At 37.8% G+C, this 24771-nt stretch overlaps 2 protein-coding genes across 4 annotated transcripts in view; both read right to left on the minus strand.

Annotated features, from left to right (window-relative positions):
• The window catches only part of SEMA6D (semaphorin 6D), a 227490-nt gene extending 225196 nt beyond the window's left edge, over window positions 1-2294 (minus strand). For all 3 annotated transcript variants that reach the window (XM_086848367.1, XM_086848357.1, XM_086848340.1), the window contains exon 1: window positions 2200-2294. The gene's annotated coding sequence lies outside the window, so the exon portion shown is untranslated. The remainder of the gene's footprint in view (window positions 1-2199) is intronic.
• Window positions 2295-10208: 7914 nt separating this feature from the next.
• Window positions 10209-24771, minus strand: part of LOC111934126 (uncharacterized) — a 113820-nt gene continuing 99257 nt past the window's right edge. The window contains exons 6-7 of the mRNA XM_086849746.1: window positions 21951-22063; window positions 10209-12676 (exon numbers count right to left, since the gene is read on the minus strand). Of these exons, the coding sequence (XP_086705872.1) occupies window positions 12645-12676; window positions 21951-22063 (145 nt within the window). The 3' untranslated portion in view covers window positions 10209-12644. The remainder of the gene's footprint in view (window positions 12677-21950; window positions 22064-24771) is intronic.

A 24771-nucleotide genomic window follows, 5' to 3' on the forward strand; every position in this document is an offset into this window, starting at 1 on the left:
CTGTAGTGTATCCCTTGGGCATCTAAATACAACAAATGATTTACCAATTTCTAGTAGGTAGAAGTCTGTACAACATTTTGTCAGGCTACACACATACATATAGAAAGCTCTTCTGTATTCCAGATGTTTAAGCATATGGGAAAAAAGACTTGGTGAATTGGAATCTTTTGATGCAATTTTACTGTGACAAGCTCTCCAGCTGTCTACTTCACTGAGGATTTTCTGCCTTCCTGATCTGTCATTCACAGACCTGTCTGCACCAGCAAAGTCAGTTCTGAACACAAGGTTTCTGAAATTGGGCAGGAATAGGCTGGGGAATGATCTGTGTGCTTGTGCTGCATCTTACCCTGCTGGTGGGCAGCCTACAAATGTTGGGAACTCCCATTCTGAGAACACAGCAAAGAGAGAATTGCCTGTGCTCTATTTTTGAAGTATTTTAAAAAAACATCATGTTTTGAAATTTAAAGTTTTTATTTGATTCATGAGCTTTTTCTGATGTTCTAGATAAGGTTGGGTAGAAGGTTATTCTCAGTAGTATAACTTTTATGTCTAGCTTCATCAATATTAATTCAGATCTATACCTGATTTTCTGGTACTCATTATCCATAGTAATAATATTATTACCAATATTAATAGCAACAATTCTATACACAGCAGGTCTCCTACAAGTATGACTGTCCATTTTATCAAGATAGCTAAGAATTTTCTTTAGAAAATTAAAAAGATTATATTAGAATTTTTCTTTTATGCTTCCTAGAGAAATCTCCTCTAGTTTCTCTCTTGAACATTTCTTTTCTGGACTCTCATGTATTTCATGAGACTTTAGATGTCCTCGAGAGCCATGTTATCAAAACTGATACAGACAGATTTTATAAGTTGAGTATTTTTAGAGAAGGTTTTTGAGGTAGCTTGAGTTCTTCCATCTCTGTAATTTTCTCTTCATTACTGAATCCTTTCTTTTACTCTGCCTAGAGCAAGATTTTAGCTGAAAATGGTGTTTTGAAGTACAGGCTGTCTTGCTGTTTCTTTTGAATACAATACTACTGGGATTCATATTTGAAAAAAAGAACCCATGCCAAACTTGCTAGAACTTATGTGAAAATGCCACCATCCTCAGAATTAACAGACAGCCAAGCCATTGATTCATTCAGCATATCCTTGCCTAGCAGACAATGCACAAACCTGGCTCCTCCTCTCCTCCAGACTGTTCTGGGCAGGTTCCTTTCTCCCTTCTGAAATGAAGTCTTTCCTTGTGAATGGTGCCTGACTGACAGCCCTGAAAGCTCCATTTTTCTGTACATAGACACCAAACTTGCAGTCAAAGTTTTCAGTGTGAGATTTCCCTTAGGGACCCAGCCTGCACTGGGTCAGCAGCACTCTCCTGTCTGGACCAAGCACTGCTTCAGTTTGCAAATCACTATTTCCCTGATGAATCTAACAGCTGAAATGGAGCAAGTATAAATGCCACTAATTTTTATGATATGACAAGAGTACCCCAGGAACTATGCTGAAACTACCAGTTTATTCACAGAGAGCTGGGGATGGCTTCTCTGTTATGCTTAAAATCCTTTCAATCTAAGCCTGATCTTTGGCATATTATTTCTATGTGAGTAATCCCCCAGAACACAAGAAACACCATTTACCATCTCTTTGTTCTAGGCAACCAAAAAACATATTTTTACTCTATTTTCATGATTATGATACAGATTTGTATCTCAAATTAGGGCATTTATGCACTCACAGCAATTCTGGGCTCATATGGACTCATTTTCTTGTCTCTCCTCAAAGGCTGTTATACAGCCAGAAGCTCATTTTAGACCCCTGGTAGAGCAGAGTTCCTATAACCAAGTATCACATCCCCTTTAAAACTGGTGGTTTTCAGGTGCCTCTGTGTGCACTAGATGCCCCAGGTTTAATTCATGTCTTTGGAGACCTACACAACCAGTCCTTACCTGACAGGTACCTTTCTTCCACAGAGCAAGAGCACCTGTGAGATTCAGTAAAAAAAAAAAAAGAAAAACAGACATCCAAACCTCAGCAGTGAGGCAAAGCAGAAAAGCTTTGGCAAAAAAAAAAACCGAAAAGAAGTGCTGAAAACAACTGGAACTGTGCTAAAACTTCACCAGGTCACAGCAAGAGGCATTATGAACTTTTATTGTGTCCTGTTAGCAATGAACTAAATGTGTGACTGTTTCCTACCTGCTCCTGCAGTCTCCCTGCTGGAAGGGAAGGCCAGGATCCATGAGCCCCTGGCCAGCTGCTGTGGTACCTGTGGCCTGGATCTCAGCCTCTGTCTACAGACAGTAAGAAATTGTATGCTGTCATATTCGATTTACATAGTTACCAAATCCTTAAGTAAAAATCTATACAACAGAAGTGGATCTATTATTAAATATAATGAATGGCATTATCTCATAAACTGCACAAGGAAAAATTTAAATCTCATTTTTCTGTATCCAGCTTTTCATTACCATTTTGGGAAGAGTTAAAAGCTACAAGTCTCCTACTGCCTGTTGTCTTTTAATACTCTAATTCCCAAGTCACTCACTATAGCATCAAAATAACATAAACCTAATGCTGTGAGTTTTATGTCCTTGCAGTAACAAATCCTAAAAGCTGGAGGCACACTTGTTGCTCACACATCCCCCTTAAGCTTTTTCTCAAGTCTGTTCTCCTGTTCCTAAATGCACACCAGCTCCTCACCTTCCCACTGTTAAACTCAGTACAAGGTGGGGCACACGGCTGCAAAATTCAACTATATTACAAAGAATATGTGTACTGTAGCCACACAGAGAGGAAAAGCAATATTAAAACTATCAGTTTCATTTATTCACTCAGTTTTGGATTAAGATGAGGTTTATGAACTCAAATTAGGCTCCTGAGACAATTCAAACAGTATGGAGTCTTTAAGGTGGTATGGGTGTGCAGATGTGTGCAGATGGGTGTGTTCTCAACCCTGGGGTTGAGAACAATTATTGCAGAATGCTATTAGTTTTGTAGTGTGCTTTATGCTGAATTCAATATGTCATAAAAAAAGAACTTGAGATAAATAGCTTTCTTTTTTTTAGGGGGCACAGTGCAAGGCAAAGCAGCTCCCCTAGGATGCCAGTGTAGCTGGGGTGTACTTTAAAACAACTGATTGTAACTGCTCCATACAAAGGCCTGAGAATGCATCTCCTCAAATTTTCTTACTGTTTCTTCCTTCTCCTGCTGTAACTACCCCCCAGCATCCACATCCCTGCAAACAGAATATGGAGCAGATCAGAAAAAGTTGTACAATGAGACATTTCCCAGAGCACCAGGCTTGGTGCAGAACTTTGCACTGATTGGCAAACAAATCACTGAAAGGCAATGTAAAGAAGAGAGCACTGTACTTCCTTCATAGTTAAACACTGCATGAAGATACAACAAACCAGCCTCGGGTAACTTCTCCCTTAAAACAAGCCCAAAGGATAAAAGCAAGAAGTACAATATTTATCAATGTACATAGATGTGGTGGGGGAGGAGGAAGCTGCAACCATCAAAATTCTGTTATTCAGCTGGAGTCAAGGTGAGATCCAGGCTATGAGACATGGAGGTCAGAAAGCAGAAAGTGGTACTAGATCCTTCAGAAGCTATTTGGACAAATACCTTAAAGTTATCCTGAAGGATTGTTAGGCTAGATGGGGAGTACCAACCTTTAAAGAAACATTACCTTTTGAGGCAAAAATAGATACCTTGTGAGAAATGAAGACACATTCTACTATGGTTCTCTCTCCAGTGCTTTTTTCACTCTGACTGCCCAATATTCTGCCTCCCTACAGCAATTCTCCACGATCAGCTGGGTCACTTTCTGTCCCACATGACTGTGAAATGTTCCTTCCTGGCATCACTAAGTTCAAAATCAGTTGCATTTTAGTACCAAGGAAACAAAGACCATCACCTTAGCTTACTTTTTTCCCCCCTGATATCTACAGAAATTATGTGGTTATTATTATCTTTGAATACACTCCATTTTCCTTATTTTCCTAAATGTGAATTTCTTCCAAATTAAAAAAAAAAAAGGTAATTCATAATGCATAAAGATTATTTTAATGGTCACTCCTGAGCATATTTTAATAAGCCAATTTAGTCACTAGGCAGTATTATGATTATATTTCAGAGGCAATTACTAATTTACTGACCTTTTCTGTTATTAGAAAATCTTCAGATTGATCATGATTTCCATTAATTTTTTCTATTAGCTTTACTCAAAAAATATCTTCTGCAACTTACAAAGAGCACCCTATGTCTATATGACAAATCTCCTTGAGAATATTTAACATTCCATATCTGAAACAGGCTGGGTGAAGAAGCATCATTGCTGCTCTGAATAATTTATTTTAAATCAGGAAGAAGGGTTAAAGAAGTGACTGGGTGGTTTCTGTTAGAAATAACTTAAGATAAGCAAAATTGAAAGAACAACAGATGACATTAAAATTTTTCCTTTCTGAGTTGCAGAAACCTCATCCATATTCCTAAGAAGAAAGCAGGATACTGCAAAGTTTATTGGCTTTCTGAAGATTTTAAAGTTAGTTCATCTTATGATAGTCATAAAACATAACTCCAAAAGGACTTAAAAGGTAAATAGAGAGTTTGGATTTAAATCCTTCTCTCTTTTCTTTGCCTTTATGGTTTGACTTTAAAGCAACTGGCTTGGCAACTCCATCTCCCTTTGCTGATCTTTGAAAACAATTCTGGTTTAAATATCCAAACACAAAGCCAGGCACTGAGTTCTCAGACTCACTGTGGGAGTTGAACTCAGAAATATTTGGTCAAATCAAGCACAAACATATGTTAAAGCAACAACACAAAACTCAGATAATATTTGGTATTATTTACCTAGCTCCCTGTTCCAAATGGAACAGAGCAAAATTATAAACTGATATTTTCAGAATATTAGAAAAGTTATGAATTATTGAGCTCCCAGTATAAGTGGTTGTTAATTTTTTAATTTGCACTCTATGCATTCTCATGCCCCAAGCAAGGAAAGAATGATGCAGTCAGAACAAAAATTCCCAAACATATGTTGATCATAAAAACTAAACCAAAAATCTCTTCAGTCAGATTCATAATTTTGTAACACAGCTTCCTGCCCCTTTTTAAATTTCCTTTCATTCATATATAGCCATCCTTTTTTAAAAAGGAAAAATAAGCAGGTAGACATCCCAGACAGGAGCAGCACAGTGTACAAATCTGCACTTTTACATCTTTGCTCTTTGCCACGTGTTTGATCTCTATTATTTTTTTACCGCCTGCTCTAAATACGGTATTAAATAATTAGCTAGGAAAAAAATCACTCTTTTTTTCCTCTTTGCATGTTTTAAGCTCCTAATGAAAATCTTGCAGAACGGAGAACAAGGTACTACAATTGCATGTTCATATCTTTTCTGTAACAGACATCCCATTCTTCCCTTGCATCCCACTACTAGCAGTTCATCTGAGCATAAAGGAATGGCATACATTTCTCTGTTTGTCAAAGGAGCTCCATTTACATTTCCATGGTGACATACACAGCTCTGTTCTTTGTTACTCAGGAGTAAAATGTGCAGGATCTCTGCCACATACTAGAAATGCCAGTACATGCAATTTTAATTGCAAAAAGTCCTTCTCTCCTTTAATTCTATTATTTCGGTTTTGCTCACTTGCCAACTGTCTTGGCATTAGTGACTGTTTCACAACACCCAACTTCTAACTGAGAGGGCAGGAAGCACAGCCTTTCCTAAGCATTTGGTACAGGTCCAAATCCTGCCATTCTCCCTTTTTACTAAATTCTTGTTCTCACACAATTCCCATTAACTGATGTGAGAATTTTGACCGCATAAACACGGAGCCGGGTTGTTCAGCCCCAGCCCAGCATCTGTAAAGTGCAGAGCTCCAGCTCTCATCAATAGGTCTGTGTAACTGAGCAGGAATTCCTGCACCTGAGCACTGCCTGCAGAATCAGCCTTCAGCACTTCAATCCCTGCCTTCCTCCGGAAAGAAAATGTTCCATCCTTTGGCCTGACATGTTCGATTATGCAGACCTATGGAGTGGAAATAGGAGAGACATTGCAAATACAGAATAGATTTCTGCTCCTCAATAAGAAATGATAATATTTCTCCATTGAGGCGGTGAGATCTATGGACAATAAAATGTTGGTGGCTTGATTTTTCATGCCTCCCTCAAGTTACAGACTACAGAAAAAAATTCTTGGGCCAGATTGTCACCTTACAGACCCAGCACATCCAATAAAGAATTCAGCGTATTCTTTTTCAAATTCCATCATGATAATTCTTTTCAGTACAGCTTTTCTTCTTCCTTACAAGGCAAATGCAATAGTCCCTTTCTCTAATAATGCTCCATCACTTTTCTGCAGTTTCAGAGGAAGTGAAACCTGGCTCCTGTTGCCTGTCTCAAAAACCAAATCAATCACATGCACATTTTAAAATGAGTTTTGAAGAAATGCCCCAGGGCAAAAGCAGAAAGAATGTAAAATACCATAAAATAAATATTTAAAAAGCTAAATAAGACAAATGGATTTTTCATTTTGCCCTAAAAATAGAAAACATTTTACTTTTTTGTAAAATGTAAAAAGAATCACATTTCACAGCTGTGGAGACTGATGAATAAATGGGTAGGGTCCATTAGGTACTGTCCATACATGTGGATGAGCTAAAAGCCTTTTAGAAGCTGAAAAATGTCTCTTGTTTAAGTGTTCAAAAGGCAGAACCAAGAGATGTAAACTCTTGTAAGCTGGGATCAAACTTTAAAGTCAAATCTTTTATTATACCAGGTCAATTAGGTTCTTTTCAAACCAGGCTAATACAATAGAAAAAATTTTCATCTGTGAAGCTATTTTCAGGACCTGATAAGGCTCTGCTCAAAGGTGACATCAAAGGCTGGATGTTGGAATATTCACAAATAAAAGAAACCCAGACACAATCAAATCAAGATTAAAGTTTCAGCAACTACTTTGAAAAAAGTCATCTGCTTTACAGAAACTAAAATATAGCAATGTGGTGTTTTTTTTTTTTTAAATATAAAAAGGATAATTTCCACAGACTCTGCATAACTCTCATTTTCTCCCTACTGTCCCTGAAGAATCAGTTCTTATCCCACAGCCTCTCCCAGAATGGCATTTGTTCTCCCTTTTCAAAAGTTTAGATTTATTTTCCCCCAAATTATGTTAAACTTATGGTCTCCTGGTTATGTTGCTGGAAGTGTCTGTATTAGCCAGTAAAACCAGTAAAAAAGCTGTATAAATCCAGCTTTATAATAAATAATATCCCAGGTCATGCAGATATATCCTGGATTACAAAGTTACAATTAAAATCTCCTGTATTCCTTCTCCTTGGAGCTGTGTCAGTAGTGTGGAGAAGGGATCAGTAATGTTCTTAAAGCACAATTTATTTAGCAATAGTGCACAGGCACTCAGGGAGAAATACCATGCAAACATAACAAGGGGTTTATAATAATGGCTGCCTTTTCATGGGCTTGTTTAAACCACCTGAGTCCACCCAAGAGGCAAAAAACATCAAAATGAATAGTCTTGAGGTTATTATTTACTGTTTTGCAAGTAACTGTAAAGATGCATTTATTCCCAACCATTCATTTTGTTGTGTTTTTTTTTTTGTTGTTGTTGTTTTTGTTTTTGTTTTGCTTGCTTTTTTCTGAAAAGGAAAGCAAAACTTTCAGCAGGTTCACTACACACAAATGTATGTGGTTTAAAATGAGACTGGGATTTTTTGTGCTCGTGACCTTATGGGAATTTTTTTTTAACAATTTCTATTTGCTATAGTATTATTTAAATTTATTTCCATTTCTGTGGGATAAGGAACTTGTTCCTTTCTTTTCAGGCATCAAAGGTGTTGCTACTCCTGTCTGTTCAGCCTATGCCTCCTGGTTCCTGCTTTTGCCTCTGGCTTAGTCCTGTGATTCCTGTGTCCAACAGTATATCAATCCTTAGAGCTGTTAAATCTCTACAGAAAGTGCCAGGTCCCAAAGCAGGCCCTCTCATACAAATCACAAACCGTGCTGAACAGCTTCATTCTTTCTGTGATATCTCTGCCACAATTTTCACTGTCATCCAAAATATGTTAACAAAGTTCTTCACCAGAGAATTTCAACTGTACAATTCCTAAAAAGGATATGTCAGTATTATGAAATTTCCTTTCTTCCTGAATCTGTAAAAGGCAAAAAAATTTTAAACTTCCCATGTATTAAAGAAATTCACAAGAATGTTTTAGAGAAATGTCAAATTATTTTGTAGGAACAGTTCATCTCAATGAAATGAATGTTGCTTTTAAAGCTAAATTTTTCTATTATGATTGCAATTACTGATAAAGCAAATAGATTACTCTTAAATGCTCCAATAAACTTTAATCCAATAAAATTTTGCAGTGGTAAAATGCTGCATCACATATTTCCTTTTTTCACCCAGTTTTAATCTTGATCAGGCATAGTACTGTGCTAGAATTGAGAGATATCTGATGGATGTTCTCAATTATATGCAATACCTGTGGCTACAACAGGCCATACTGACAGTCAGGAATAATCAGCAGATTAAAGATGCCTGGATGTAGGAAAGAAATGCATTACACCTTCTGAAGCACTTACACGATGGATGATTCTTCTTGTACTTCCTTATTGCAGGGATCCTCAAGAGTCTGCTTAAACAGGAGTCACACAAAGCCACCTTTGTTTTGGGTATTGCAAATATAAGCTCTCTGCATGGACATGAATAGACTAAATATTGCAGTACCTTAGATTTTATGACTTGGCAAGAAGCTAAGTAGAGTGGAAAGCTGTAAAAATAAAAACTTTCAGCTCCACTAAGTTGAAAACTGGTACCTAAGATATCAGAAATATAGCTGCTGGTTCACAACTGAAAAACTCACCCTGCCAAAGGGTTCTTCCACCTCTCCCCACCCTGATTTGACTAAAGCTGATATGATGCCAAGGGAGGTGACTGTTAGGGATGTGTGTTATCAGTCCTCTGAAGTGACTCAGCTCTACATCTTTTAATCAAACCTCAATTTTTTCAATCTCTAATTTCTTCCAGAAAAGACTGAACAGCAGGTCAGAGCCTCAGGCCTACTGAAGGTAGGATAGAAATAATGACTGTAGGAAAAGGACTTCTGTAGGGATTTATCAAGGGTTGCAATTACTCTCATCATGCGAGACATGCCCGTTTGCAATGGTAGAAGGGTTCCTGAATATTCAGGCACTGTTGTGGCTGAAGGTTAAACCTGGCCAAGGATATTTCCTAGGTTATATTTTCACTAGAATAATTTCTGAAGTTTGTTGTCAGATGCGCGCCCTGGAAGAAATAGCAGGAAAGACCCAAGCAGTAAATAGGTGTGTGGCTGAGGCACTTAGATGAGACCCAGACCATGCCTCTGCTTTGGATGATGTAGAGTAGGGATAATATTCCATGTAAGTACCCTAATCAGCCACATGGGACAGTTGCCAATCTTTTAGTTTATAAATATTTATTAGTTCAGAGAAAGAAGGATGGACACAATAGGTGGTGGTTAGTACAGAATTAAGTCTGGGAATCAAATGAAACCCCTGGTTTCTGAAAGTATTTTTTTCTCCAGTCAGAACTAATGCAAACTGTGATCAGCACAGCCAAAGAATGACCTGAAATGGAGTAAAACTAAAACCTGTATAGGTTTGACAGTGCAGGAAATATATAGAATGGACATAACACCTGGTCTTGGTTGAATCCCATATACATTGCAACACAGAAAATCCAGTAGAGACAAAGCCAGGATAGATGGATTACCCACCTGCAAACAGATGTGCACTGGGAATGACAGAGGCCAGCGGAGACAGGACCTCAGAGGCCTCCACACTGGCTACTGATGCTCCTGGAAATTAGGGAAGAGAGCTCTGTCCTGCTTTGAGACAAGAGAGCTTGTCTGCAGAGAGCTTGGGATGTGAGGAGTTGCAACACTCTGCTTTGCTACTCTACCTGCTAAGCCAAGTGGAATGTAGTAAATATAAATAACTAGTCTAACAAGTTTTAAAAGTGTCCTATGTGAAAACTGGATTTAAAAAAGAAGAAAGTAAAGGGATTTGATTATTGAGTAATGCAAGTTCTGTGTAATCTAGAAAGTTTTAAATAAAGAGAGGAAAAATATTTCAAGGCCATTTTTTAGTTATCAGAAAATTAGAAAATGTGAGGCCACCTACAGAAAACCTGTAACAGTAGTTATCAGAACAGTTTATTGTGCACAACAATTTAAATGAGTCTCTAACATTATTTAAGCCATAAAGGAAAAGAGCTTCTAACATCAGATAGTTGACAGCAGTAGAAGTAATAAAAAGCAGAGTCAGAAGATCATTACTGATGTAAAAAAGGGTACTTTTCAAGACTGATTCTATAGCTTTTTTATTCTCTTTCTTTTTTTTTACGAACATTTAAGATAGGCTAACTCCAGCTGTATAATGAATATATCCTTTCAATTGAAAAGTCAATATTTAACATCCATTATGTTCTGCTTTTTAGGACATGCTCTATTCAGATAATAGTGTTTTAAATCAAATTAGCCACAGAACTATATGGAAGAAACACTGAATATGTGTCATGAATCAAAACCACATATTTTACAATACTAGAGTTACAAAAACACTCATGTCTGCAGACTTAAGATCAGTGTATTTTCTCATTGGGTGTATCTTAAAAAGAGTGACACAAGTTCCTTTGCAATAACCCAGAAAAGCTTTTTTTTTATTATCTAGCAAACATTTTGAAGACTGTAATTTAATAGTTTCAGGCTATTTAATCTTTGTCAGTATGACAGGGTTTGCATTTGTTAGTTGATAATAATTCAGCAACTGCTTAAGCTCACATTTGTCCCATCATCCCTTCTCAAATTATGGACAACAGTGGCTCCATATTTTTGTTTTGTAAATTTAACCCCCTAATTGAAATTAACTGTGATTTGAGTTAGGATTATTAGGCCTCTAATAATACCATAGAGTCTAATTCTGCCATTTCCCATGCGTAGCTTTTACACTGGATTTAGACCAACAGTACAAAACATTTTATTGCTGAGACAATGAAAGCATGTTAATTGAGATCTGTGACACCATATTGAGGAAGAAAATATTTTCATTCCTGTTTACACAAGAGCAAACGGACATGGACAGACAAAGACACTCCTTGAGTTGGTCTCAGTTTTGTTCAAGTTGTTTAAAAATAAAGAAGTTGTTATTAAGTTCTTCCAGACAACATATTCAGTATGGACATTTATTACTGATTTTATGCAATTATCCTGTAACTCCCATTTTGCTTGTCGATATGGTGTATTAAAGCACAGACACATTTGCTCAGCATATATCCATGCAAAATGTTTCTGTGATTTTTTTTCTAAATAAAATTGTATCTTTAAAATCACTAGAAGGTCCTCTGAACTTAAATGTTCCTTTTAATAGAAACATGGAGAGCTTTGACCTCACTGAACAGGGGAGGAAAGAGACAAGGCAGTGGTAAGGTACACACTGAAGTTTTAGTCAATGCTTTTGATACTATGTGTCTAAAATAAGAGTGAGAAATATGTCATTGTGTGGTGGACTGACCTTGGCTGGATGCCAGGTACCCACCAAGCCACTCTATCACTCCCCTCCTCAGCAGGACTGGGGGAGAAAATAACATGGAAAAAAAAACCCCTTGTGAGTCAAGATAAAGGCAGTTTAATAAAGCAAAAGCAAAGGTCGTGTGGAAGCAAATGAAAACAAAAGATTTATTCTCTACTTCCCATCAGCAGGCAGTGTCCAGCCACTTCCCGGGAATCAGGGCTTCAGTATGCACTAAATCCAAGTGATCATGAACATTGTACAGAAATTAGAGGGCATAAAAGAATATGAAGCCATCTATCTGTAAGTATCTATCAGATAATTATGCAAAGCATCAATTATTTTTCCAAGACTGTGAAGCCTGGAAAGTGTATTTATGTATTTTCTGCATGCCAATGATACCAGAGATAATGTATATGAATAATGTTACTATGGTGTTTTGACCACAAATGGCGTTCAGCAGTTGCAATAATAATTTCTCAGAGAAATGGCATGAGCTAAATATTAACAGAAGACAGGAAATCAAAACTTGATAAACCAGTCCAAATCCCAGGTGAGGAGGAAAAGACCACAGATACCTGAATCATGAAAAAGGAAGTTTGGTAAATGGGAAAACAGAGACGTCAGGTAGAGCAATTGTCTGGCTGCCCACTACCAGCTACTTTGTGAGTTGGTGCAAAATGAGACAATCCATTAAATTTTACCCAGCCTGCACCAGATTTACATAACTGAACTCTCATGAATTCAAAGCAATCAAAAGAAGTAACCAGGCACATGAAGCCCTCCCATGTGTATAAGTTTTTACCCAAAAAAATCCTGCTTTGCAGTATATTTGTATTGCAGGAGTGATCCCATGATCCCATAGAGACAGTCCCTGCCTGCCAGCAGGTGAAGTAAATCCGTACATCCATACTGCAGGTGTGAGATGTGATTCCATCAGCCCGGGAGACCCAGGCTGCCATCCCCACCTGCCATCAGCTGATGTATATGGCTCCCTCTGTACCTCCTCCAATAAATCTCTTGGTGCCAGTGACACTGCCAGACAATGGCTGCATTCCGGTTACTTTCCACTGCGGCTGAGCTTCCAAAACCCTGCAGAAAGCCAGATAACCTTTAAAGTAGCATTATCTGCACCAGACCCCCAGAGCCAAGCTGAACTTACTTATGACATAGGGATAAATTAAACTCACTAGATTTAGAGAATTACTTCTGAGCTTTTCCAATGAGCAATCAGATGTGGGAACTAAGACATACTGATAAAATCAAATATATGAAGTTGCTGCTAAGGCTATTTCACTACTACCTTTTCAACTGCCAGTGAAATAAAAGGAATTGTATAGATTGGATTAAGAATCACTGCATTTGACCAGACTAGCCAAGCTTTCTTAATTCCAAAAGTAATTGCAGGTATGTTCCAGCAAGCTGGGAACTGACCTTGAGTGCAAAGAAATACTCAGCAGAGGCTGATAGCCTCAGGAATGGATCCAGTGTACTGAAAACAAGGCAAATCACCAAAAGACAGCAAAGTAGACCTTTCTTATTTACAGAAACACAAAGAAGTAAATCTTAATTTTTGTGGGGGGAGGGGAAGAAAAGCAATAAATATCAATATAAGCACTGTGTGCTTGACAGTATATCGAACCAAATGAATTAAGGGAAAAGAAATTTGAGCAGGAATCCCATACTGCTGAGGGAAGGAGGAGACACAGAGGAGACAAGCAGAGGGGAGAAAGAAGGGCCTGAGAGGGGGCTTTGGCTGGCTCTGAGAGCTGTCTTCATGCAGGGTCATTGATTTAAACGTACCACTGAGCCCTGGGCACCTGGAAAATACCAGAGGTCAAGCAAGGAAAGGGAGAAAAATCTTCAGTTTCACAATGAGGAAACAAATACAAAGGAAAAAAGAATAGTATATTACTGTGATGAAGATTAAGTAAGCTACTCAATTCTAATGTATGGTCCATTCTGCAAGAAGGAAAATTAACATAATGTGATAAACTGAGGAGATTCAACAAATCATTAAACCTCTGTAAGAGTGGATGTTTCAAAGTATCAGAATAAATTTCAAAATCACCCATAATGAAAAGTATTAATAAGGGAAGAATCAAATCAGGAATCAGCTTAGGTCATTCAGTAACAAATCAGGATGAATAGTTGGTTGTGATAGAAAACCCAAAGGGCATGAGCTGAAAAGTATGCCAAAGGAATAACAGTTTAAAATCAAAAGGGTGAAAAAAGCAGTAGCCAAAGCAGTTCAGACAAACAGAGGACGAGCGTTAAATTTGAGCAGACAGATCTCCTCGGAGAGCATACATCACGAGGAGTGTCTCTTTTAGCTGGAACATACAGTGCTAATTTCTTTGTACTTGGAACGGGGATGGAAAATTCAATTAAATTGGCTGAAAATTGGATGTGTCTTTAGTAGTGCTTCCAGGTTGTTCCTGTTATTTCATGTACTTCAGTGACAACATTGCAGGTGTCAGACATTAGGGGAATACTCCAAAGAAATTACTTTTTGGTTTGAATAATGGTAAAAAACAATCCTGGAGATTAAGTTATCCTCTTTATCACTGGGATTTTATTAAAATATGATTTGTCCTGGACCCTTGGCCACTTCCAACAGCAGAGGCCCTCTGTGGCAGCCCCAGTCTGGCTGGGACTGGTGCCCTTGAGCACCAACAACCTGCTAGTGATGGTGGACCCCAAAGTAAATGGATAATCACAAATATCTCTGAGATGGATGAAATATTGTACAGATCTGACATTTTTCATACTCCACAGAAAATCCCCTCCTGAGCTATTAAGGACCAAATCTGCCATCTTGTTCCTAGAAGGAATATCAATCTACTGTGCTCTATCCACACCATGAGATGAATCCCCTTCCAAAAGATACAATTATATTTCCACACCCAGGGAGCTACATTTGCCTCACGCACTGCACTAACAATGCAGATCCATAAGACTGTTTCAAAAGAGCATGTATTTTGAAAAAGAAAAGGTAAATATTTTGGTTTCAGAATTTTCCAAACTTTTCAATTTCTTTAATTTTGATAAATTTAGAGATAAAGAAGGAGCCCTTGAAAAGCTAAAGTAAGAGGTTTTTTTTGATCATCACCAAAATTAAAGTCAGTAGCAGCAGCTTCAGGTGCATTATTTTACTGGATAATTTTACTCAGAAGTAGTTGACTGATTCAGGTTCATACACATGTTCATAGTTGATGTAGTGAGTCTGAAGGTATCTTAACCAGGGCTCTCGCTGACTACAGAGTTTTTAACAATACTGGCAGATTTGGATAAGTAATTGGACAGTTTTGCCTGTGTTTGAGTAGGTGCATTTGGAACTGCTAACAAAAGTAGTAAAAATCTCTCTCCTAAATATTGCTTCCATTTTCAGATTGATCTACTGTGGAAAAATAGATTATTCTAAAATAATCCAACCCTCTACAATTGAGTCTACAGAAAAACAGAGTACTGCATGGGAGAAGAGAAAGACTATAGATCTGTTTAGAAGCAGCATTTCAAAAGCCATTTTTAAATTATATTTTTTGTAGTAAGTGTTGGTATTTGGTAACAAAGCCTTGCTCCAAGTGATAAAAGGTTCCCTAAGAGTACTTTAATTGAAACTTTTTATCTTATTGTTGCCTGAATCTTTGCTAAATGCTACTTTCTTGCTTCAATTCAAATTTTCTTAATCTTCATTTTCACGTTGAATATTGGTACACTGTCTGCCTCATTATGCTAAAGAAAGATGAAGTGAGCTATTAACATTCTGAACAGCCTACGAGATGTTATGATATAGAATGTCATTCATTTTTATGAGTTGGCTGTCAGTGTGTGCTGCAATAAAGTTATAATTTCTCACTGACAATATGTGATGTCTGGAGTCGCTGCACAATCCTTATTAAAATTTCAATAATTGTAAATCAAAGGAAAGCAAATACGACTTTTATGAAACGGTCGCTTCTGAAAGTCAAGGAGTACAAAGTGGTGGAATACAAACCCAAAAGATTATTCCTGTGTTGTTCCAAGCCATCACCATCATCCTACAATTTCCCTCCTCTTGCACAAGGCAGGGTGTGCTGGGCATACAACATAACATTCTCAGAGGTGGCACATGCTGGATTATAGTGATGGTGAAGCTGTGCTTGTTTGTTGCTCTTAATTGACTCTAACTTTATGTGGCTCTGAGTGTCATCATGTTTATTGGAACAATTTATTATTATAGCTCTTCATCAGGAAAGTCAGGTGTCTTTGGAAGCAGTTACAAGTTATAATTGCCTGACAGTGAGGAAAGCTAGAAGAGATTTATGTGCATACATGGGTGAGCAAAGGTTTCAAAGCCTGTTTTCTTGTAACTTTAAGCAGTTGTGGAAAATACCAGGGATAGATGTATGGTCTTTAAAATGCTTAAACTGTCTAGGACAGTACACAGGGAAATGAATCCTCAATTGAAAAGAAATGTTTTATATATATATATATATTGCTGTGTAACAACTATGTCTTTATTTCTACTGATGTTAGTATTGCTTCAAATCAGAAATGTAAGAAGTTTCTATCACTGTTCAAAACTTGCTGATCTTTCATTTTGAGCTTGACATCAGCTGGATGATCAGAATTTGTAACAAATGCCCCCAAAACGATAGCTTTTTTGAGTTATTAGATGCAGACCAAAATATTCCAGTCACTGAACCAATGTTGTTGGGCATTTAGAAGTACTCTAGCACTTCTTCCTGTTATTTTCAGTTCCTTTCAAAGTCATTATTACTTGCAAATCACTACATGACATCCTGAATAAATGCATTAATTTAATGTATGTAATCACTGTACATGGGATAGATAATTATATGGGTAGGTTTTGGAATTTTCTTCAGCAGTTTTTAAGTACTGAGAGTCAGTCAGACTCCTGGGGCTAGATATAGTTATGCTACAAAGGTTGTGTGCCCAGGAATGATAGCACAATGCAGTGATTATGCCAACAGGCAAAAACAGACTTAGATACTCCAATACATAATTCTATTTCTATTACTTAGACTATTTTTCATTATTCAAAAGTTAAGTCAAACATATTCATCTCATGATTGCATCTGGCATGTTTAGTAAATTTTAACTAACTTTATTTCTAACTCCACTCCTCTTCTAAACTGACTGACTGCTAAAATTTACAGCACAGCAGCAACACTCACACATGGCATATGATGGATATCCTTCAGTGTCAGAGTTCCAGTGTAGCAACATCTCAGATCTACCTCCTCAACACAGAGCACTCAGCAAATATTCATGCACAAACAAAAGCAAATCTCTGCTTAAACATGAAGCTCAGTCTTTGTTCCTACACAGAAATACTTGTGCACAATTCAAGCCATTGTATTTGAAAAGGTGTCCCTTCATATCAGTAGCACACAAACATACCAAATCATGCATGCCAGTTCTCCTAAACTTGATTTATCACCACAAGTGTCTTCCCTTCACTTGAAATAGTTTATAGCTAGTAGCCTAAGTCAAAAACCAGCTGTCCACATTCATCAGAAAGCTCCCTGCTGGAAAAAAATAATGATTGACCAACTGAGCCATGGGAAATAACCTCTACAAGTATTTACTTATTGTTACATCTCCTCATACACCCAGAGTAGCATGCAGTGGGATTCTGGCCCACACACCAAGACAAAGTGAGAAAGAGGGATGCAGAATGTTGTAGTGGGACCAGACCTCCACCTAAAGGGATGAGGTACATGACTTGGGATGACTCTGTACTGGTGAGAAATACTCTGTTTTAAGAAGGTCAGCTGAAGACAACTGGTCTAATGAAGGATAAGGCAGCTCCAGCATGCAGAAATACTTCAGCTGATGCAGTAATGTTTGCAGATGTCTTTAGAAGGACAAGTTTCAGTGGCAGTCAAAGGATCAAACATCCACCTAAAACAGCTGGGAAGTTAAACGTATGCTCTGATGTTGTCTGATAAATCATCATGTGAAGCAATAGGCCTGAAAGCCCACTGTAATCACCAGTGATCCAGTGAATGAGCAGACAGTCTCTAATGTAGAATGATGCACTGGTGATTGTACCAACTGCTATTTTGATATCCAGCTACACAGAGATGTCCAAAACATCTGATATAGAATAGCAAATAGTCTCATGATTTCTGTTTATGCTGGTATGAAAAATGTTTTCAGACAATATTGCAGAAACTTTACTGTTATCATAGTATTGTTTGTCAGTTTTCAAATAGATTTGCTTATTTACTGTGCAAAGATATCAGTAATAACAATTTTTTAAGACTATAAAAAATATCTGAAATATTTTTCCTATTTATTAGCCAGTAATTATTTTGGGGTCTAATATTTTGTGAATAGCCAAGATTAGAAAGACATACTTCTACCTAGTGCATACTTCAGAACATGGAACTGGAAATCCTGTAATTCCAGCTGTGCTATGGAATATAGGAAGTGTGTCAAACCCAGGTGTTAGTCAGGTTATTCAATTTAGGATCTGTCACAGTTCTGGAAAAGGGAAAGATGTGTCTGTCTTAGATGATTGGCATGAATAATTTGGTGGGGAAAATTATGTATTTTCATGTCATGGTAGGTACTGTTTCACGATTGTATCACTTGTATGGAAATCTGAAATATTAGCCATGGAAGCAGCCAAGTCAGAGGGTTTAAGGGGGAAGATTTTGTTCCAGGTCTCCATACATAATGTCATGACTATTTGAATTAAGGCAATTATATCTGGGAAACATATATGTATAATATATATGCATTGATTTATTAATTTAACCAAAAGATTTCCTGTCTGCCTTCAAAACTGGTCACAAATTTCTACTTACAGTAGAATTCATTTGGTGTATGATGACTTATTTAACAGCGAAGTTACTTGGACACAATGCAGACACTTTATATTCACTTTGATAAATACTATCAGTTTGTACAGATGCACACACCTAAGCAGGGAGGAAGTTTTTGCTTTCTAATTCTGCAGTTCTCTCAGTCCTTCCCCTGTGCCTCTCTGCTCCCTGCACAAGCTATCTACCAGCCAAAGCTTGAAGAGATGTGAGTGAACACCTCAAAAAACACTACAGGAACAGAAAGTGACACCAAGAACATGGCACTGTGTAATTTTTCTTTGTTCCTCAACTTATTTTGTCATAGTTTATTTGATCGTCAATCTGTAAATGTTTGTATAGCAAAGTTTAACTTTTAAACAAAGCATGTGATGATGTGAATAAAAGCAGATCTAATATACTGTACTTACAGTGATATGTACATTTTGTGACTGTTCAGTTCAGTAAAAAAAGAGTATTTTCCAAGATGTATCAGCATTTTTAGTTTTGTCTCTTAAGAGAGCACACTATATCCTTGTGTGGTCCTTAGCATTTAAGCTATTAAGAAGAAATTGCATAAACAGCAGCCAAATCTTTTAAGAGTGAAGTACTTAGTATTCTTCCATTTAGCAGCAAGTTATGAAGTTTCATTTAAAAAGGCTAATTCTACCAATTAGCTCATCGTGCTCAAACACACATATACTGTTGGGAAATATAAAAATGGTTTATTAAATCAAAAGATATGACTGCACTTCAGCTAGCACATGGGCATTAGAGATCAAGTATTCCCTATAGATTAATCCCCATGGCATCACAGGCTGATTTGGCTTGCCAGTATTACATTAGTAAACCATCTAATCCAATTTAGAGCAGACAGGAATGTTCCATCCATTATGGTATTTCTAGTGTCATTAGAAGCAGACTGATTGAATAAGCATCCTAAATCAGCCTGCAGCATGCAAGTAAATCACTTGTGACTTGTACTGCAAAACCTTTTTTTTTTTTTTTTCCAATAAAAATTAAGGGGAAAGAAAGAAAGAAAAAGCTCCATGTAATAAGATGAAAGCTCTCTGTGTGATTGTGATTTCTGAACTCTTGTGGACAGCAAAATTTCTTTGTACTTCAGTATGTAAGATTCTTCTCTCTCTAAGGTAGCAGTGCAGAACCCAGTGGATTTACGGATGTGAAAAGCTCCTTATTTGTGCCAAGTCTGTCTTCATGGAAAACAGTGGAACATCGTCCCCTCCCTCCCCCCAGTAAACAATAATAAACAAAGTAGGCTGAATGAGGGCAGAGCAGGATGTTACTCTCACAAATAAAATCTGATGTGTAAAATTGGAGTAACCATAGTAATAAAATCTATCAATCAAATATATTACAGAGGTTGCAATAGAAAGGATGAAAAGAGAGTCCAAACTTTGTATTCGCCCAAAATGAAAAATGCTCAAGTAATTACAAAAATAGTATTTTCATTCCAAACAGGCACACCTGAACGAAAAACAATTCCTCAATAAAGAAGTAAATATATGAATAAAATGTTGGTGACAGTTCTTTGAGATGACACAGCTCTCAGAATGATTTCAGCTAAGGGCTAGGCTGCAGCTTTGAAAAGCTGGGAATCAAACAAAATAAAATCATCAAAATGGCACATAACCTTTGCTGCCCTCCGAGACCTATCACATTGCACCAGCAGGACCACGCAGGTCTCAGCTGCACTATTTAAGCAATCAGCCATGAAAAGGAAACACTGCACCAGTGCACAAGCCCTGAGTGGCTGCTCCTCCTCGATGGGAGAGGAGCGCTCATGCACGTGAAGGATTCACATTTGTTTAATGGCAAAGTTGCTCTGCTGTCAGTCAAACAGCTCTTAACCTTGTCCAGACTCTGTGTAATAACTGAGTTAGAAAGGAAGTTATTGATTCTTTGTGTCCCAACTGCTGAAAAAGTGAACAGCGACCCAGAAGTGCAGATATGGACCTGGCAGGAATTATTTTCACTGCAAATAGGAATATATCTGAACCAAAGACAGTTTGCAATAGAGGAAAACATTCAGGGGAACTTGCTTGAAACATGCACAGATACCAGAGGTTTCTGTAAATTCCTTTCTTGAATCTTCCTCCTCACCTCTTTGAAAATACTTTAAGTTTGAACAACTAAAGTTTGATTATTGGGGGGGTGGGGGGGATTTTACAACCAAACAAAATATTTTAAGTTTACAGGTTTAAATTTTTGTAATGAAAACAAACTTTACTTTTGAAGAAAAACAAACACCTTGTATGAAGACAAAAAAAAAAAAAAGCCATAACAACCATAACCTTAACAGATGCTTCATTTACTTCAAGAAAACATTGAAGAGAATACTTTCAACACAATTTATTCTGAATCCTACCCAAATTTAACTTAAAAAATGAAATTTTTTTGTAGCACTACTCTAAAAAGCTCAATCTTAAATTAAATCCATCTGAGAGAAATTAAATGGAAGAAGGCCTGTCAAACCCCACCATTCTTTCTTAAACAAAATTACAAACTTGCACAAGACTCTGCTCTTGTTTTTCCATGTCCTTTTGATCCCAACAAGCCTGTTTCTGGCAAATTCTTCTCATCAGGACATGGAAAGCCACACTGAGCCAGCTAGAGCTTAGGAAATCTGTTCTATCCTTTGCTTAAACTGTCTATACTGGTGCCAAACATTATTATTGTTATTAATAGCACAAACCCAGACTGCAGCAGTAAATCACATTCATCCCAGAACAGATTACTTGTTAAATATTTATCATCAATGTAAATGACAAATGTACCCGATTAGCAGAATCCAAAACCTTGTTTTGAGGAAAAAAGGACTCAGCCTTGCAATTTTTCTAATAAACTTCCCTTCTGGTCCACAGCAGAACATATCAGATCTACCAAATCAAATTTCTGAATGAAAGTTCAAATGCTTTGTAGAGCTAATGAGGGAGCACTAGATTGAACTATAGACACATGTTGCTTCTCTATGAAACAGCAGGTTGAAGAATTACACTTCCCTTTTACAAGGTGTAGAATATTTTACTTCTTTAATTTTCCCTCTGGTCTGGCTCAGCTGGGTTGGAAGGACATTAGGTGAGGATAATGAGGAGAAGGATACAATCCTTTCTTGTTCTTTGCTGAAGAGGCAAGTATAGACTCACTGTTGCTCTGTCCACCAGAGATAGTCTAGCCTGTGTTCCTCCTTGTGATTCTTTGCCACAAATCTGGTTTCCCTGCCACATTGTGAATGGGAAGTCTTCTCATTAGTATTAGGCCTTAGCCTGAGCTGCCAGCATGGAGGAGGATAGGGAATGGGGGAGAGAGGCTCCTGTGACTGACAATCCTGCCTGCCACACTAACCTTCCCTAGAGCTGTGACTTGCTGAACAATTAACTTGATAGCTCCAGTAAATGCCCAGAGTGTTAGGGGAGTGAGCTCAGATACAAATGTTCAACCTTTAATCATTAAACTGATGGGGGAACAGCCTGTAGTTTGGAGTCTTGGCACTACCAGACACAATAGAAACTCAATTTCTGAGTGCTCACCCATCAGATGTGTTCTCCCTCCCAAGTCCATCCAGCTGTCAGTGAAGTTTACAGGACTGTCCTGGCCCTTGGCAGCTTCAAAATTCAGTTGCAATGTGGCACAAGGTGAGTATCTGCCAAGGGAAAAACACAAATCCACTGATCAGCTTTGTGAAGAAGGAAAGTTATTTCTGGCACAGAAACAAATAACTCTTAGCCAACTTTATACAATGGCCATGGTTCTAGAAAAAAAAAGAAAAAAAAAGAAAAAAAAAGAAAAAAAAAAAGAAAAAAGAAGACAAGAGAGAGATAAAATTAAATTTTCTTCTGATGTGACTTCAACTAAACAAAAGAGATAATAACAGGAAAGGATTTGACCTCATGTCCACAGTACCAAGAAAATTCTCACTCACTAGCGATTTTATACACAGCAGGTTGAAAGGGAAACTAACTAAACAGGACTGAGCTTGCATTTCCTGATATCTCAAAAGGCATTTGTTTCCCAAAGGAGAGCATTAAACAAAGAGGCAAAGGTTATGTTCCTACACACATCCTAAATGCTGAATCTTAGTTGCAATGAAGAATATTTTTGCTTACTACAGGTGCAGCATTTCTAATGAGTCAAGGTGCACCAGCGGAGTGTTTCAACTGTTTGTCTACAATTTTGCTGTCTCCTGAATATTGAAGCTAGTTGCTGTCCTGAAAAGACTAAGCCACATATGTGCAAGGGGAGCACACACAGACACTTTTTAATCAGCAAGGCAATTTCCTGGGGCAATGTGCTGATCAACACACTGAGCTGAAACATCTGCAGGATAAAGGATTGTGTCTGAAAACCCTGTGTTTGATGCCCATAATTGTGACAAAGTCATTGCATATTCTGCTCAATGCTTTTTCTGTTTCAGCACTTTCTCACTGTACAAAGAAGCTCCAGCAGCCTCTTAAATGTGGTTGGTAACTCAAAGTACATTTGGGAAATCAGCCAGAGAGAAAGGCTTTTCTTCTGTATGTTTTGCTGCTTTTCTATGAAGTGATGGAAAAGATACACATTTTCCATGTTTGCAGGGTTTCCCCTTACAAAAAAGAAAAAAAAAAAAGAAAAAGGAAAGAACTTGAAATAAATTTTCTTATAGTATTTGTATTGTTTACTTCAGATAGGCTTAAAGCCGCTTAAAATCTGTCATGTTACTATCTAGGTAGGCAGGGTTTAAACCGTATGCTATTAACTTTTTAAACTGCAGCAATGTATTGTATCTCAAGACTGTGTTTGCAGAGCTGTCAAAGATGCTTTTTCTCTGTGCTAAACATGATTGGAAAAACGTTGCAAGTCCAAGCATTTGCTGTTATTCACAAAGCATTGTTTGCCAGAGACCACACAGGCGAGAAAGACCCAGAGGCAGTTAACCCTGGCAGCAGAATTCCCTAATCACAGCTACGAAGGGAATTTCCCTGGAGACAGAAAAGTGAGGTGCAAGACACCTAAGGGAGGAAATAGAGTTTGCTAAGTAAAGAATTGTTTCTGAAGCCTTGCTTTTCTTTATGAATATCTATTCCATGGAAGGAGAAAGGACAACCCAAGTCCACCTGCAATAAACTGCTCTGCTGAGAAGCATCATTGCTGTGTTGCTCTGGGTACCTGAGCTGCTCTCAGCAGGGTGAGTGTTCTGCTCACATACACCACATTATTTACCTCTGCTTTTCTGGGCCTAATCTTATGAACGGTGTCTATGCACTGGCCCAGATCTCCCCCAAGGGATGAAGGGCACCTCAGCTTTGGACAGAGCCCAGGTGTGGGTGCTGACAGTGTTTCCTGTAGCAATGAGGCTTTGAACCTCCTCAGCTTGAAAACAGCACAGGAAACAGTCTCACACTTTCTAGAGCAATGCTTTACATAAGGGTTGGGAGCAGCCATACCAGTATCAGAACATACCAGTGCATCACACCTGAGTTTGGTGCTGTCAGTGTGTGCTCATGTGTTCAGGGCTTTTTTTTGTGATGCAGTCACTTGTGTTTCCATGTCCTAGCACAGAATTCTTTTTGATGGACTTAAAACACTTCCAAAAGGAATGAGCTAACTTTCCAGGTAACCTGCCAGGCATTTTCCCTGGCAGCACAATCGCCCTCAGCTCTGCAGACAATGTGCAGCATCCAGGATGGTTCTGCCTTGCCTTTGCAAACTGGGTCACAATACATTTAAGTTTGGAAGGCATAGTGAGTAAAAGGCCTTGATTTTTCATCCTGCTTACACATCTCAGATGCCAAAGTAGAGTCTGCTTCTCCTCAGAATATAAGGGCAGGTGGTTGCCAGTACTCTCAGTAAATGGAGAGTAAAAGCCACTTATGCACAGAGGTGAAAATACCTGCCAAAGGACCACAGACTGCTTAGCCTTTAGCAGTTTTCAAGATTTCATTTTGAAAATAGTAATTTAAAGCACTTGTGAGAGCCAAACAATCTCTAATCTCTTAATTACAGTGATCATGTAAGCTTTAGTTTATTGGTAATTTTTTTCATAGTAGAACATATTTAATGATGCAGCTGGAGCCACACCACCATAGAAAAATAAAATAAAAATAGGATAAAATTTTAAAACCTGATCCAGAGCCTCTGGAAATTATTAGAAAGCGTTCCACTGACTTCAGCACACTTTCCTATCAGAAAATGTTGCCCAGAACATACTTTATAGCTAAATTAGAGAACTCTGAATCACAGTCTTGTAATACAGAGTTCAAAAGATTTTATTATGGCTAAAAATATGCTGTTACAAACCTATTGATCTTTTTACCTTTCTGATCAAGAGGTACTAATGAGAGAAAAAAATAGCAAGGGATGCTCTATCAGTGA

Source organism: Cyanistes caeruleus, chromosome 13 (genome assembly GCF_971803275.1).
Source record: "Cyanistes caeruleus chromosome 13, bCyaCae1.hap1.1, whole genome shotgun sequence".
Classification (NCBI taxonomy): Eukaryota; Metazoa; Chordata; class Aves; order Passeriformes; family Paridae; genus Cyanistes; species Cyanistes caeruleus.